This window comes from Saccostrea cucullata, unplaced genomic scaffold, assembly GCF_032062105.1.
Source record: "Saccostrea cucullata isolate Sc308-1 unplaced genomic scaffold, CSIRO_AGI_Scuc_v1 ctg405, whole genome shotgun sequence".
NCBI classification, from domain to species: domain Eukaryota; kingdom Metazoa; phylum Mollusca; class Bivalvia; order Ostreida; family Ostreidae; genus Saccostrea; species Saccostrea cuccullata.
In genome coordinates, this window is record NW_026930562.1 from 362,501 (window position 1) to 379,871 (window position 17,371).

The 17,371-nt window shown below is 32.4% G+C and overlaps 1 protein-coding gene across 1 annotated transcript; it reads right to left on the minus strand.

Moving 5' to 3' along the window:
• Positions 1-1,303: 1,303 nt before the first annotated feature.
• On the minus strand, positions 1,304-14,476 carry LOC134229096 (uncharacterized). The gene is made up of 13 exons (XM_062710805.1): positions 13,927-14,476; positions 13,103-13,310; positions 10,480-10,535; positions 10,185-10,263; positions 9,970-10,020; positions 9,234-9,594; positions 8,931-8,979; positions 7,388-7,569; positions 6,943-7,059; positions 6,687-6,855; positions 4,150-4,251; positions 3,758-3,802; positions 1,304-1,628 (listed from the first exon to the last, which is right to left on the minus strand). The coding sequence occupies exons 1-13, from the start codon at positions 13,987-13,989 to the stop codon at positions 1,458-1,460; spliced, it is 1,653 nt and encodes a 550-aa protein (XP_062566789.1). The 5' UTR covers positions 13,990-14,476; the 3' UTR covers positions 1,304-1,457.
• Between the last annotated feature and the right edge of the window lie 2,895 nt (positions 14,477-17,371).

Genomic DNA, 17,371 nt, shown 5'->3' on the forward strand with positions numbered 1-17,371 from the left:
TGAATCTACACTACCTGAGGATGCTTCCATATAAATATGATGAATTATGGCTTTGTCATTCTTGAGAAGAAGATTTTTAAAGAATTTTCCTATATATTTCTATGTAAAACTTTGGTCGGAAATTTTGGCCCCACCCTACCCCCGGGGGTCATGATTTGAACAAATTTGAATCTACACTACCTGAGGATGTTTCCCTATAAATATGATGAATTATGGCTTTGTCATTCTTGAGAAGAAGATTTTTAAAGAATTTTCCTATATATTTCTATGTAAAACTTTGGTCGGCCATTTTGGCCCCACCCTACCCCCGGGGGTCATGATTTATACAAACTTGAATCTACACTACCTGAGGATGTTTCCCCATAAGTTTCATCTTTCCTGGCACAGTGGTTCTTGAGAAGAAGGTTTTTAAAGCATACCACCAAATTTTCATTAATTCCCAATTATCTCCCCTTGAATGAGGGCGTGGCCCTTCATTTGAACAAACTTGAATCCCCTTCACCCAAGGATGCTTTGTGGCAAGTTTGGTTGAAATTGGCCCAGGGGTTCTTGAGAAGAAGTCGAAAATGTGAAAAGTTTACAGACAGACAGACGGACACCGGACAAAATGTGATCAGAAAAGCTCACTTGAGCCTTCGGCTCAGGTGAGCTAAAAAAACAATAAATATACTTTACAGAGATTTCTTATATTTTACCTTTTTTAAAGGGGGAAGGGGGCATCCAGTACCACCTACGTTTAATTTCAACTTCTGTCTACAAATAAATATAACCCAATATTTCTGGAGAGTGTGTTTATTTCATAAACTTCTAGATCTATTTCTACAGTGAATTTACCCAACTCTGGTTGAGAAAATTCAGACTGGCAATCAGAGAGCTACCCAGATTCAAGCATTATACATCTTCGATTTACAGCAACACTTTTTTGTTGCTCAATTAGTATATTATTTCTTGTATAATATGCATACACCACCTAGAGGATGATATCCTTTTATTAAATAGTCATTTTACTTCTATTTGAATTTCAGCTTTACAAATTCACATTCTGACATCCATTTTGAAGTCTTGCTGGAATAAATAGAAGTAAAATATATGCTTATTTAATGGATACATTGTTCAATTGAGGAAATGCATCTATTTCAAGAAATTATACTCAAAGTGACAAAAAAGCACCACTGTAAATCGAAAGTGTTAACATTGCTTGGATCTGTAGCTGTCTGGTTTAAATGTTGGAATTTTCTCAATCACAATTCTGCAGCTATGAACTACCATCATAAATAAACTAACAACTGATACCAGGTTTCAAAAGAATCTGGTATGAATTGCTCTTGTGACATTCATAAGACTACTAAATAAATATGGAAAAGTCTCAATGCAACAGATAACTAACTTACAATTCCTATATGTATCTATTCAATGGTCCAAATTAACTGATCATAACTGACAATCATTCTGAAAATCTAGCAGAATTCCTCTACTTTATTGTCCATGGACATTTCATCAAAGTTGGCATCAACCTGGTCCAGTAACCATGGTGACTCCTCTATCACTAAGGAGATGAGTCTATCCAGATAAAACTTCTGTCTGCTGGCTTCCATCACTATGTCCTTCAGCGTCATCATAATCTGCTCCTATAAATAGAACAAAATTATAATCTACTTCTATAAAAAGAACAAAAATCATAATCTGCTCCTATAAATAGAACAAAAAATCATAATCTGCTCCTATAAAATTAAAGAATAAAAAAATCTAAATCTGCTCCACAGGCATCTGATGTTACTTATTTTACTTTTAATAAGAAAAAATACACTCTACCTAATGTATTATTAGGTAGGATGTATAATTTCTTTTTATTGAAAAAAAAAATAAGTAAGGTCAGGTGCTTGTGATATTCTCCTATAAATAGAACAAAAGAGTCACCATAATCTGCTCTTAAAAATACAATACAGAATACACCACTGCTGTAGATTCAGCTTCTGTTTATCTGTTTAAAATTAGATGTCAGTCTAAGCATCTTTTACATATTATGTTGGTGTAAACATCTGAATATTCAACTCATTCAAGATTTACATATACAAATATTTGCAAATGTAATTAAAGATTTAAGAAAACATTTATGTATAAGGGATCTCCCATTCAAACCAGAAGTCTCTGTCGAGACTGTAGCTCTACTGGTTTATACTTAAAACAAAGAAAGAGAAAAGTAGCAGTTGTGACTTGAAACTTTAAAAACAGCAATAAATAGAAAAATGATCCTTGCCACTCATCAAAGCAAAAACCGATGCAGAGAATAATGTACCTTAGTGTAGTCTAGAATAATGTACCTTAGTGTAGTCTACTTGTGTGCCAAGTTATATTGAAATCAGGCCAAAACTGTAGAAGAAGTAGCAATTTGAAAGAATTTAAAAGAAATTTCTATTTTTAGTAACCACGGCAACACCGTTCATCGAAATCAAAAACCGATGCACAGAATTATGTATCTTAGTGTAGTCTACTTGTGTGCCAAGTTATATTGAAATCAGACCAAAACTGTAGGAGAAGGAGCATTTTGAAAGAATTTCAAAGAAATTTCTATTTTTAGTAACCATGGCAACATCGTTCATCAAAATCAAAAACCGATGCACAGAATTATGTATCTTAGTGTAGTCTACTTGTGTGCCAAGTTATATTGAAATCAGACCAAATCTGTAGGAGGAGTAGCATTTTGAAAAATTGTTTACAGACAGACAGACGGACGGACGCCGGACGCATTACTATCGCATAAGCTCTTCTGGTCTCTGACCAGTAGAGCTAAAAATAAACTAGATAATCATAAACATAAAGATGTCTCAATCTACATTAAAGCATCACTACTCAAACTACACTACCCAATTTAAATTCCTTTTTAGTACAAATTTAAAACCATCACATAAGCATATTGATTTTTGAACAATAAAACATCTTCACTGGCCTAGTGTTTTTGATCCAATCCATATTCCCATCATGTCATTTAAAAGTCCAAATTGTGAATCATGATGTGAATCATGTTACTACAGATTTTATTAAAATGCTGCTTAAAGAAAGACATTGTCATAATTGAAAAACTCTAATTTATTTAATGAATAAAAGTGTTTTTGTCGCTTATCAGAGAATATCAAAGTGATGATTAAAATTTGTCAATTGCTGCTCTCCAAATGGGAATGAACATGCACATCAATTTTAAATTGAAGGCATCTTTAATTGAAGAGTTGCTCTCTCCAAAGATCTTTGAAATTGTTGAACACATCATACAAATTCAAAACTTCAAATGATAAAAGATATCTTCAATTAAAGGTATCTGAGTTTATGTTTCTGTTTATAAAATTGGCACTTAAAAACAGGGACATAATAATAGATCTTCTATTATACATCTCTGTTCAAAATCACTGCTTAGAGAATGATGATACCATTTTCTTACAAATCATGTTTTATGAGCTTTTTCATTATCTGAAACGTAGTCAAGAAACATTCTAGCTGAAATTTTGTTATTTACTGTGTTGCTGTGCTACTTGCTTCAAACTTGCTGACTGGTCAATTGCTATCGATTAAGTTTAATAATCTCTTTTAAAAAATTATGGACTTTGATTTTTTATCAAAGGACTTATGCAAAGTAAAGGGGACCAGAAACACTTGGCTAGCAGAGATAATGAATAAAATCAAAGTGTTCTAAATGCTAAGATGTGCTGAAAAAAAAGTAACTTGGCCAAATCTCCTAAAGTAGCTGTACAATTTGAACTCTTACTCTAACACTGGGTATACACACACACCAGTAATTCTCTTCTGATGGCTGAACAAAAGGAGACCAAGGAATGGATTAATCTTTTTCTTATCAAATATATTACAACTGTTGGTTGTCACAAAAATCCTTTTATGTCAAAAATCAACAGCACAAGATATAGATATACCTTGGTGATTACAAGTATGCAAGTACAGTAAAACTCATTTAGTACAAACACAGATATTGCGAATTTATTTATAAGTTATCTTGGATCCCCAGCTATATAAATTTTACGAATTTTATACAGATATAACGAATTACGGATATAGTGAAGTGATTTCATTGGTCCCTACGACTTCGTTATAACCGAGTTTTAATGATAGTTTTTCTGTCTTTATTTTCCTTCTCTAACCTACCTTGCTTGCTTCTTCCATATTCAAACTTTTCATGGTAATTCTATAATATTCTGTCTCCCCCTGTTTAATACTTCTCTCTGAAAATGAGAACAAAAACAAAATTTTCAAAATATAACAAAATTCATTAGCATGAATTTATAAAATCAATGGACTTGCTGTTTTTAAAATTAATATTATGCATTTGATAGATGCTTTGAATTACAATTAAAGGTCCAGATTCCTCTGCCTAATTCCACAGAAATATAGATAGCACCTGCTTGATTAAAGATGTTTTTCTGGAAATCTTCTTACACTAAACTCTATAATTTAAATCTAATTTATCAGACCACAATTTGTCATTTATCAAAATACTCCTTGAAAACAGCATTGCTTGATACACTGTAATAATAACCATGGGATGAGTGGAATTTCTTTTGTTATTGAAAAGCAATGATACATTTGTTTTATATTACTGTGTAGTAAATTTCTGGGAAAACCTGTATTTTTCTTGATATAATATTTTAAAATATTACTGTAATATTCTTACCTTTGTTGGGATTGTGTAATGTAAAAACACATTTTTTCCTAATTTTCACCTAAATTAAATGTCGCAGTGACCTTTATGTAGGATAAGACACAAATATCTGACTAGGATGTATAAATTGGCCAAGCTTGATGATTCCAAATCTTATGGGCTTCCAATTTTGAGCCAGAGAAGATTTTTTTTTAATATTTGACCATATCTGTTTTTATTAAAGGTCACAACAACCTACATCTTTTGCTGTCTTTTAATGAACAACATATCCCAGGATGTATCAGCTGACAAAGTTTGATCATTCTACATCTAATATTTATGTTATGAGCTGAACACAAAAAAGCTAACAGGCAAACAGATGGACAGACAGAAAGATAAATAGGAATGACATACAACAGTATGACTTATCATAAGACAGGCATATAAAAAGGAGAATTACACATTACACGTCATGAAATCTTGGACTTCTAGTCTCAACTTCAGTATCAACATCCTGATCATTTTCTGAGAGTCCCATAAATGTTTAGATACTAAAGTTTATATTTACATAAAAATATGGTGAAAATGGTGATCCCATCCCCAAGCATTTCTTTAAAAAAACATTTTTAAAAACATCCCAAAGCATTTCTTTAAAAAAACATTTTTAAAAACAATCTTATTCAAATTAATTCATGGAAATTAATAATTCACTGTCCATTCACGGATCCTTTTTCAGAAGATAGTATTTTAAGTTGTCATTCACTTCGATTGGATATAGTTTCACAATTGGTCTGTTGGTAAGTCCATTTTTGGTCCGTAAAGTGGCAGCTGTAACGAATCCGTCTCTCCCCTGTATGAGTTCCTCCAAGTGTTTGTGACGTAGTTCTGTGTTAGATTTCTCCACTGCGTAGATTGGCATTTTGACCTGCCATGTTGACCTGTGACCTCACTGCTCGTGTGTTCTCTCTCTCCATGGACAGATCACTTATTTGCCTTTCCTCAATTCAGAGCTGTAGGTTTTGATATTAACAACTTGATCTTTTAATTCCCGAACCTCGTTATGTAGACGTCCGTTTTCGTACGCTAGTTTATTTATAAAATTGTTGTGGAAAGAATAGAAATGCGTCTTGATCGTATAGTGGTTTAATCTGTTATTAACTATAGAAACATAACGTACAGTATTGTGACACAATAATCTGTACATGATAATTGACAACAATCTTATTTTAATTCTTAATTTCTGTTCATCCTTTTTCAATGAATGTAACGGACACATTGTACATACCACTGCCTTGACCTCAGCTTTCTCTCTCTTCCATCTAAACAAAACAGCAAATTCAGGTATAAATGATTAAATACACCAAAAAGCCAAACATAACGAATAATTGAATTAAAAGAAAACTTACCATGTTATCATCAAAAAATCATTAAGAAAACTTTAAAAATTAATTAATAGCAGATATAGCAAAGCACAGAAGAAACTTTTGAGTCAAAAGTTAAACACTGTTCAAGAAAATGTTGATAAGTCTAAGTGAAAAAAATCTGAAGTGTTTAGTCCTCTTTGTATGTGTAGATACATTGTACATTTGTCAATATACATGTAGGTCAAATTGATACTTAATCATTGTCCACTTGAAAAAGTATTGATTTTTTTAAAAAAAATTATGGGACCAAATAAAACCGTTAGTAAAAATTATTTTTACTTACTGTACAATTACTTCATTATCTTATATTAAGGAATTTTTATCTCCATATTTGAAGTATGAAGTGTTTTTACATTGATAAAGTATGGTTATTCTTTTGGTTGAAATGCTTGAGTGAAATAGAGAAAATTAGCAAGTTCTGTGCATGAGAAAAGAATCACATTACTTTATGCCCTACTTGCCAGTTTAATGTGTAGCACCCATTGTTGAGTAACATATATACATGTATGGCTGCCTAAAAGTGGTTGCCTTGCATTTACACAATACAGAAATACTGAACAATTTTCAGCCATTCAAACTATTTTCTTGATTAAAATTTTATTACAAAACCACAGCCTTACCTTTAATGTTTCTCGTTCTTTATATTTTTGGAGTTCAACTTTAGGAACGTCTTTCAACATCTGATCAACACTAACATCCTGGTCTCTAAGATCAGTCAAAAAAGTACGGAATTTCTGCCATTTGATATCCGAGGAATTCCCCAATGAAGGGCCCTCGTGTAGGCTGTTCCTATAATGAGAAAGCCTAACTGTGAGGTGGTTGACATTATTTATTAAAGGATATATATTATACAGTCACTAGAAAGAAACCTCTCACCTTCTGAGTTCTGTTGGTTTACATGTGACTATCTGTATAACATTGTTAGTTTTCAGTATATCAGCTACCATTGATGATTTGAGGGAAAAGCAACTACATCCATTTATCTCCAATATTCTGCAAATAAAACATTTCACTTTCAATAACAGTAATAACAGAATAGTTACAACTGTATTTATTGCATAAAGAAATTTTCCGTTTTATATTGTGTGTAATGCAAAAGCTACAAATTATTTGTAAAAAGAGGTTCTATTTTTTCTTTACAATTCAGCATTCTGCTTCCTTCATTTTCCATAAAGTTACTGTACATTGTATTCTCATGGATAATAAAAAAAGAATTTAAACAATTCAAAATTTATGAGAAATCGATATGTTTACAATAAACATAGATGATATTCATAATGGTATTCCAATATAAGAATTGCTCCCTAAGAGTTGTGTATACCTGTCTCCAGTGTGGATACCTGTCTGTAGATTGGGACTGACGTTGCTGATAACCCACCAGCCATCTGGACTGGGTTCTAGGGTAATACCAAAAGTACCCCCCTTCTTCTGTAATGTGTAGCAGGACACACAGGCATTCACACTTCCTTCTAAAGCTTCATACCAAGAACTGGTTGCTGATTTCTTGTAAATTAAATGAAGAGCAATTAAGACAAAGAATATGAATATTATTTTCTAACTTAAATTTGAACTTGACTTTACCGTAAATCTGGAAATTTTTATGTCGATTTATTTTTGCGAATTTGGGTCAAAAAGCTGTTGATTAATTTTTACGCTTCAAATTTTTGCGAATTGTCACTGGTGCTAAAAATAAAAATCACTGAAGATTTTCAGATCAGGTTATGATCCAAATAATATGCCCAGTTAGAATACCACCAATATATTCACAACGTGGCAAGATATTGCAAAATCGGTCCGAAACAATTTTGATAAAAATGCAAAAGGATTTGCACTGAAAATAATTTTTAAATCAATTATAACAAACATTTTAGAAGTCGTGTATGCCTTTTGACCTAAAGTATAATCCAAATGAAGAAAAAATATAACTTATTTTCTCAACGTTTCTTTTTTTCTCACCTAAAATTTACACGCCGCGTTTACATTTGGAACTTTCTAGTAAATGCACTGAGTTTGAGTTATCGCCCGTGTTGATAACACGGTTAGATAAAATGACAGTTCTCTCTTTATCATGTTTATTGGCAAATTAATTGATGAAAAAAATTAAAAAGGGGCATACTGCCTCAGTGCTTGTCAAATCATCGGACGATATTGCATATAATGAGGGCAATTTACACGCACGGGTAATTAACTTGTAGTTGTATAGTAGCTAGACTAGAGTAAACAGGTTTTTTTTTAAAAATGACCAGTGCTAAAAAAAAACACGAGTCCTCAGAAAAAATTCCTCACATGTTGATTTATTTTTAAGAAAAATATTTTTGCGAATGAAATGCACGCGCAAATTTGCTAAAAATTTATCTACAGTAAAAATTTCAAGATTTACGGTATATATACTTCTCAAACATCCCTTCACTGGTCAATACAGGATCAATGTTTATTCATACTGTATACAGGGTTATTTTTGCCCGTGTTATTTTCCCCCTTTTATACTTGCTAACAATGTTGCCCTGTTTTAAATTCGCCAAGTATTAACATTTCTGTTTAAGAATTTTTACTGTGTTCTTTGAATTCATCCCGATTTAAATTCACCCACTTGTGACAAGAGCAAAAATAAAACAGGAGTGAAAATTTTCCTGTATACAGTATCTGTTTTCTGTAGAAAAGTTTTTGAGATTGATTAATCACTGTTCTTCATCTTCATATTTTTTCACAAAAGTAATTTTAGATCTGAACCTATATCTTACATTTGTGCACTTCTTTCCAATACTAAGGCATTCAGCAAAGGTACAATATGTATGCATTGTTAAACAAAGTCTTTAAAAATTATAAATATATGGCCAGGGATAAGTGGCTTAAAATATTCATACCTTGATTTTTTTCTTCTCAAAAAATCCTTTTGGTACTTCCCTTTGTTGTCTGAAATGAAAGTACATTTCAGTAATATATTTATATGTCAGTAAACAACTACAGGAACTGTGAGTGAGCTCACAAATAAAACCCTGTTGCATTTTTTTAAGGTAAATACTTCAACATAGAAGAGATTTCAAGATATTCAGGATAAATATGCAAAGACAAGGTGCTTGAGACTTCAAACAACAAGTTTAGCTTTATTGACTGTCATTTACTCAAGTCTTTTGTTAAAAACTTCCATAGAATGTCTCTAGATTTACCTGTTGTCTGTGCCTTTAGTTGAGGTAGCTATTTTGGTTTTGATGTGACTGAGGACACTTGGTGTGTCTGAGGAGGCTGACTTCTTCCTCTGTTTGGGGGTGGGTGAGGAGGCATTTGAGGACACCGAGGAACAGGATGAGGATGAGGAGCTCTGGGAGGAGATAAAGGTGACAGGAGCACTCTGTGACCTGTGGAATGTGTTATCGTTAGCGATCTGTTTGGCCAATCGGTACTTCTCTTTCTCAGTGGGTGTGGAGATCCTGGCCGGGTCCTCCTCGTCTAACTGCTCCAGGCGTAACAGTTCATACACGTGGGACAGAAGCTCCTCTCTGTCTGATACACTGATGTGCTCGTACTTTTCTATTACAGAAATATAACAGAAATATAACACAAAACTGCCTTGTTTCAAGTCAACTACAACTGTGTATAAAATCATTTTGACCTTTTTTAAAAGGTGTTTTATGAATAATATAAAAGCTAATTTGTAAAATTTGGAATACATTTGTCTTTCTCTCTTTTTATTCAAACATAAGAAAATTTTTAGACATTACAAAACAGCCTATTTTTCCTTGAATTTATGTCTACCTTTTATGTTGAAAGTGAAATGATTAATACACCTAATAATTTCAGCTCTTACTCAAATATATAATTTTTACAAAAATACAGAGTATTTTTAGTGTCTTGTAAGATTTCACTATTAGTCTATTACATGACAAACTGTTTACATGTACATACCTAGAAAAGCAAGATCAAGGTTGGCCAAGTCTGCTCCAGTTACATGGTGCCCTGGAAATAAAAAAAAACACAGTGCGTGTGTCCTTAGGAAAAAGAAATCAACCCACACATTATAAAGAAGCTGTATCTTCTGCACATAATGTGAATAAATCTTTGTAGTTGATACACTTGCATAATGTATACTGTCAGTTGTTAGGTTTTGAACTGATTCTTACTTTGAAAGAGGAAGATGAACTTGTTTAAATGTTTCTGTTCCAACCACTGGATAATATCTGAGGTAGTCCAAGTCTTCAACTAATTAAAAATTATAATTAATTACAAATGTAACCAATTCCATAAACTGGATCAAAATACAGCAGTATATGTACATGCATTGGTGATTAATAAAAAAGAATATAACAAACAATCATTGTTAAAAAAAAAACAAGGTAACTTGGTTATAATCTAAATTGAACATTTGATTTTGTATACCAATTTAAATAAACTGTACAGGTAAGTTTTAATTCTCACCTGTCTGAGAATGGAGGGCTCCCTCTGAAGTGGTCGGGATGACATGTTAGCTCGGCCTTCAAACAAAGAACGCACAATGTTTATATGAAACTCAAGAAAGCAACATGCATATCATATGCCATTTATTTCAGAGATTAGAAATATAAAAAATCAAAAATTAAATCTGAAATATTTATGAATAAGAAAAGGAAGAGAATATTGTTACATCAGTTATTCCATTAATTCAAAAGACTGGACAAATCAGAAAAGAGGGGGTTAGTAATTTTTTGATGGAAATAGGCACACAAAATAGTTCAACACATAATAGGTGATCTGCAGAATTTTATGCAGTGAGAATCGAATGGGAGATGCCAATGAATTTGGAGCAATGATTTTGTAGTAACATCCATTTATGAAACATTTTGTTTATTTACATATAAAATTTTCTCTAACACAAAAAAACCTTTACCTGCCCTAGGGGACACTTTGATTTATAACAATGTACCCATTATTATTTCATTTTTAAAATTCACATTAAGATTGGAGTGGAAATTTTACCTGTAAATTATTTCATAAAAACAAGATATAAATTTAATTACTAGTACACATGTATATATTTGCATCTTAAATTTATGGCCTTTAAAAGTTAAGATCATTTGATGACCAAAGTTCATCTTAAAGAATATTTCATTCAAGCATAATTTACAGAAATTCACCAACAGAACAATAACCAGAGACATTTTATTTATGGATTGATCAAGTTTGAAAATTATACAGATCTAGCCAGTTCATGTTGCACTACGGCAGCTTAAAATTTAACAACTTGTCCAGCACACTTTCTACCAATAATATTTAATTTATAATGTGTAAGAACCTACAAATGGGATCAAAGAATATATTGTAATTTTTAATGCTTCATCAAAGCATAATGAACTCTTATAGTTTAAAATGCAAGCAAAACATTTGACTAACCTATGCAAAAAACTTGTCAAATATAAGGTGTATTTTGTAAAATTCATATTGTGCATACTGCTCCAGAAGCACGTACATGTATAAAAATTTATGAAAGTGAAAATCATTAGTGTAGTTAATGCAATATATGACAGCTGCCCTTTAATGAGTCTGTCCTCTAATACAACAGAATATTTTGACAAATATGCTGGATAATGGTCTCTTCACTCTCTTGTTAACTACATATCTACATCTAAATCATGACATATCACGGTGCATAATGAAAATGAAATGAGTCGAAAAACACACAAGGCAACAATACTCATGGCAATGTTAGTTTCATTTTGAAGAAAAGTAACGGCAGGCAAAAAAGAAGAGGAAAAAACAAACAAACAAACAAAGGTACAAATGAACTGCATGAACATTCAAGTTAAAATACAAATGTATTAAGTTATATGAAATAAATAGATGAAACACACAAGTGTTAAATCTTACCCTGAATTAACAATTATCTTAATTAAAATCCACCTAAAACAAGAAAATATTTGTAAAAGAACACATCTGTTATCAGAGCTGGGAAATCATAACACAGACTGTCTAATTTAATGTTATGCCTGAGGGTCAAGATTACAGCTCGGCTCTCTGTCGCACAGTAAAACACTGGTCCCTGAAACACGTAAACATCACTGCCATTGCATTTAAACATTTCCTATCTTTGTCATTACCTTCATTTAAAGTAAAGAGGACCAAATGTGACAAAGATTATCCAATGAATTAAACTTGAGTTAAAGGAAATCTGATCTTGTAGAATAAACACCTAGCATATATCTAAAATATGTTCTTATAAACTGGTAGACTACAATCTTGTAATCTAATGAAAGAAAAATTACTTCTTTCATATTAAAAATTACTACATCAAAAACAATGTTGCAGTATTTTTTCAGTATGGGTTTTTCTTACAAATGTATTTATAACCACTTACTGTTTTACTCAAGCATATTTAAATAAATTACAGCATCCAAATAGTAGTACACTGTGCCCTGACATTAAATCAGAAATAAAGTCAGTAATTCACTAGGTTTCTCTTGAAAAAGTTTATTTTATCTTAAACATACAGATGAAAATATGTAAAACCAGGAACTTTTTCTCAGACTAGTAAGTCAAAATTAGTTTCATCTTTGAGGCTATTATTACCCTTTTGATTTTTTCAAGATTTGGTTTCCTGAATCTCATAGATTAATACAAATATAAAAATACCACAAATGTACCAGTACTACTTGCTTATCTCATTATAAAAGCAAAGAATATTAATGATTATAATAAAAGGATATCAAAAACACAGGTCTATTTCTATTTGCATCCAATGTCCTAAAAAATACTACATGAAGTCAAATATAGATTGGCTACTATATACAGGGTTATTTTCACCCTGAGTTCTTGCCTTTTTGCACTTGCAAACAATTTTGCCCTGTTTTAAATTCACCCAGTCATAGTTCTGTTAAAAAAAAATCATGCTGTGTTCTTTGAATTCACCCTGTTTTGAATTTGCCTAACTATAAAGAGGGTTAAAGGGGTGGAAATAAAACGGGTGCGAAATTATCCTTGTAGTTTATACAGTATTAAACATTTATTCTAATAACCCACAACAAGTACCTTACAAAGGCCCCCACTTTATACCCTTAACTCCTCTCACCTCTCCCTGGTGAATAAATTCCATGATCCACCCCTGATCTTTGGTCTGATTTCAGTAGTTGATCTGTCATTTCTTGCTCCTGCCTCAGTGCCTGGAGAGAACTTGAGATCCGCTCCCCTTGTTGATCATTGATCAGCTGCAGGTGCTCCAGCTCCGACCTCAGTCTGTCGGAAGATTTCTCAAGGTTGTGTCTTCTGATGGACATTTGCTGAACAATTTTATAACAAAAAATCTTAATTCAACAGTTTAATTCAACAATCTTTTATTAATTCTCAAGGTTTACCAACCAAGTTTTTTTTTCTAAAGAAATCTTTAAAAAATTATTTAGACTTTCGATCATTTTAACCACACCTTTTTTTTTATTCCTATAGAAAAATATATGTTTTATTCTGATATGTTTACTATGTCCCAAAAATGCATTTGAGTAAATACTTTATTTTTACATAAGTGACCTGGTGGTTGTTTAAACAGGCTGACAATAGCGTGTTCAAAGAACCCAATTAATAATGAAATACAGGATGCAAAAGTTATAAATGGTCTGATCAATTCTAAATTACATGTACTTAATGTTAAAGAACCTAGTATTTTAAGCATTTATTAACATTCACTTAATAATCAGTACATACTTCATAAAAGTGTTTTGATACGCACTCGGAAAAAGCGAGACATGGATTAAATTGGATTACATTGAATTGATTTTTCAACACTGTCCCAGCTGCGACACACAGTGAATTAACTCAATAATTCATCTGGGCCATCATACTTATTCTGATTTATATCTGTATTAATTACTGCATGTAAACATCTGAGACCAAAAACATTACCTTTAGGACCCTGAATGGCTCTGTTTTGGAGGTTCCTCTGTCCATATTGGTTGCCTTCCTCATAAATCCAGTTTAAATCCAGAATCTCATATCCTATTAATACACATATCAATCTTATATTAACAAATATGGTGATAAATATATATTGCAAATGTTAACATTTAAGTAGCTTGAGGGAACATCTTTGATAAAGGTTCTGAAAGTTCCCAGTAATATTAAAGGTGTCCCCTAGAGTAAATACTTTCCTGATATCTCTGTTATTTATCATGATGTCCTGTCACTGCCCACTTACATGATACCTAGCTGTCTTACTTCAAGATAATTCAATTTAACCACCTGGCTGAATCAATTAGTCAAATACATCTATCATACAATTGGTTTCTGGATCTGAACAGATCAAGATTGATTCAAGCCTGAACTTGAACTCAGTTGTAGTTTTTTGGTGACTTGAATGGAAGAAAAAATCAAGAAATTTATTTACAGAGGTTTGCTATCAACTTGAGTAACAACCAAGAAAATTTTATACACTTTGATCCAGCAAAATAGAAACCTGGATTGAAAAAAGACTGTAACATATGGAGATGAGAACTAAAGGTACTTGGACACAGATTTGAAGTCAATAATTTCTCTATAATATTATGACTTACATATTTTAATAGCATTTCACACAAAAATTAATTAAAAATCTTATCTCATTTAAAGGTTATTAAAACTTCAAATTTTTTGGCAGGTTTGATTGAAACATCCTTGCACTTTCACAAATTTTAACCTTATTCTTAATCCTTCGGAAAAGTTGCAATCTTGTTGTGTATTAATGAGAAATATTAAAACTTTTTATCCCGAAAAATAATTTTATTCAGAGTAGAAATGTTAGGAAGTAAAACTCCTTCACAAGTATTGTCATTCCAAACTAAGAGTTGCGTACAGAGTTTAGCAAATAGAGCACACTTGTGTTACTTTACACACTTTTTGTAAACAGGGCACGAGTTCTGATGTTGATGTTTACAATTCACCGGGTGCATTCAATCGTCACAGTCTGCTTACCACAACTGCACGGACTGACAATTTATTGTGTGTTTGTTTTGCTTTCGAACATATCTACTCTGAATTTTCTGGATTATAGTATTAATATTTTTCATTTATACACAATGAGATTGCCACTTTTCCTAAGGATTAAGAATAGAATTAATTTGTGAAAGAGCAAGGATGTGTCAATCAAACCCGCCAAAAAATTTGAAATTTTAATATGTTTTATATGAAATAAGGCTGAAACGTTTACTGAATTTTGTAAACGTTTAAACGGATAGAAGTAAACGAAACGGTTCCGTTTAAACGGGAGATATTTTATTTTTGATTTTTATAGCTACTTGCTCATGAAACTCGAATTTAATGACCAATTCTTTCACTTTAAAATAAGTATGAGTTGTTATTACAATTTCATTGTTGGTCATTCTGACGAAAGAATTTGAGGCGCATTGAACTTATTCACTTTCTACATCGTCACCCAATTGCATTGGTTTGTTTGGCTACATACTGGACGTAGAAAAAGAATTGTAAAGATGGACCTCTTAATCTCGAATTAAGTATAACAAGACCTGCTGACTGTATCGAAACAATTTTCAAAGACTTGTGAAAAATGTATTATATTTATTTAATCAAAATATATGAAGTTTTATATTTAGTGTCATAAAACATCACTAGTATTTGCAACTCGGAAATCGGAATTAAATATGTTAAACTGCATTAGATCTTAGACATTTTTGTTCAATCTGTTTACGGTATAGATTGTTGCTTATCAAATGGTCAAAGACGGTGTACCTTTTGTAAATTATGAAATAAAAAATTTGTTTCTGTTAAACTTTATATCTGATAGACGTTGATAATGACCTTGGTGTAAACGTTTACTCAATCTGTAAATGTTTAGAGCATATAATCGAAACGTTGCCGTTTACACGTGTAATCGTTTCGCCCTTAATATGAAATAAGATTTTTAATTTTTGTGTGAAATGCTATTAAAATATATGTCGTAATATTTATATAGAGAAAATAATAACTTCAAATCTGTGTCTAAATATCTTTAAAAAACTTCATAAAATCTTAGTTTGACGACCTCAAAGCTAAAGACTCACTGGACTCTGAGAGGACTCACCTGAGTTGCCAGGCAATATTTTGATTTCAACTTCATTGAATTTGGAACAGAATATAGGATCAAATTGAAGGCAGTGATAAAGATGTATCGAAGGAAAGTGCATTGAAAGACATATCAAAGGAAAGTAAATTGGAAGACCATAAAACTTCAGATGGAATCACAGCTTTACAGATTTGCACTTTCAGCTAATGCTATTGCATGCATCCACAGGCATGATTCCTGGGAGACCTGGCCTAGCAATGTTATCAGTCAGATTATGAGAACTTGACACAAATTATTACTACAGTACCCATGATCCCGGCATACTGACTTGCTCAGTATCCTCCATTGCCAGGGAAAACTGACCCAGGTAAAATCTATGAAATCAGACAAACTGTCTATGTGGGGAACTTGGCCAAAAATATGACAACAGAACAGTTGCTGAGCTGTTTCTCTCAGGTTGAAGGGGTGAAGTATGCCAGAATGGCAAAGGTTGAGACTACTTGAAACACAACCCATGAGAAATGCTCTTGTTGAATTTACAGATCAGCCCTTCACCTCAACTGCTTTGACTTACAATGGAGTTTTCTTAATGTTCCAGGACTTGCCAATCAGTGTGACTCATGCCACACCATGTATTATTAAACCAATATCAAAGACACAGAAAGTAGCTAAGAGAGAGAAAGAGGAGGTGATGAAAAAGGTGAAGTAGGGGCCCAGTCTCTCATCACAGATGCTGTGGATGAACCACAAGGGCTGCCATACAGCCCTAAATAAAGAGTGAAGGACCAGTAAAGATGGAGAGTTTTGTTCTGGGGAGGAATCCCTTACTAATCCTCCAAAAAGCCTTCCCTCCAGCACTTGTTGGCAAAAGGTCTTTGGCACCACATTTTCCCTTCAGACATGAATCTAGAGGGATTGAGGGACTTCGTCAAAACCTGAGAAGGAGACTTTGAATCTGATGCCAGATGGGACCGACTGCAAAGGTGAATATGAAGGAGAGTCTTGGAGTGGAGAGAGATAATCTACAGGAGAATGCCAAGTTAAACAAGTAAATGCAGGAACCTATATATATAGTATATAGACCTGTCCCTGCTAAATGGATAAATAACTTACAGGGAGGAAGGGATTGTACTGTACATATAGTAATCACTAAGATATGTTACAGATCTATAACTCCTTCTATCATGTCTATAAACATGATAAAATCAAAAATGCCTGTTGATTTAATAGTATAGAGGGGTATACATATATAAACATGTACTTATCTTTTGTCATTTACAGAATAACATGGAGAGTGCGCCTATGCATAAAACA

Coding starts and splice junctions, on each gene's coding strand:
- LOC134229096 (XM_062710805.1), bottom strand. CDS start 13,989: ATGAGGAAGGCAACCAATATGGACAGAGGAACCTCCAAAACAGAGCCA. Junction 8,980..9,233: donor ACTAAAGGCACAGACAACAG/GTAAATCTAGAG, acceptor CTTTCATTTCAG/ACAACAAAGGGAAGTACCAA. Junction 4,252..6,686: donor AAGAACGAGAAACATTAAAG/GTAAGGCTGTGG, acceptor TATATTTTGAAA/ATTTTGTTTTTGTTCTCATT.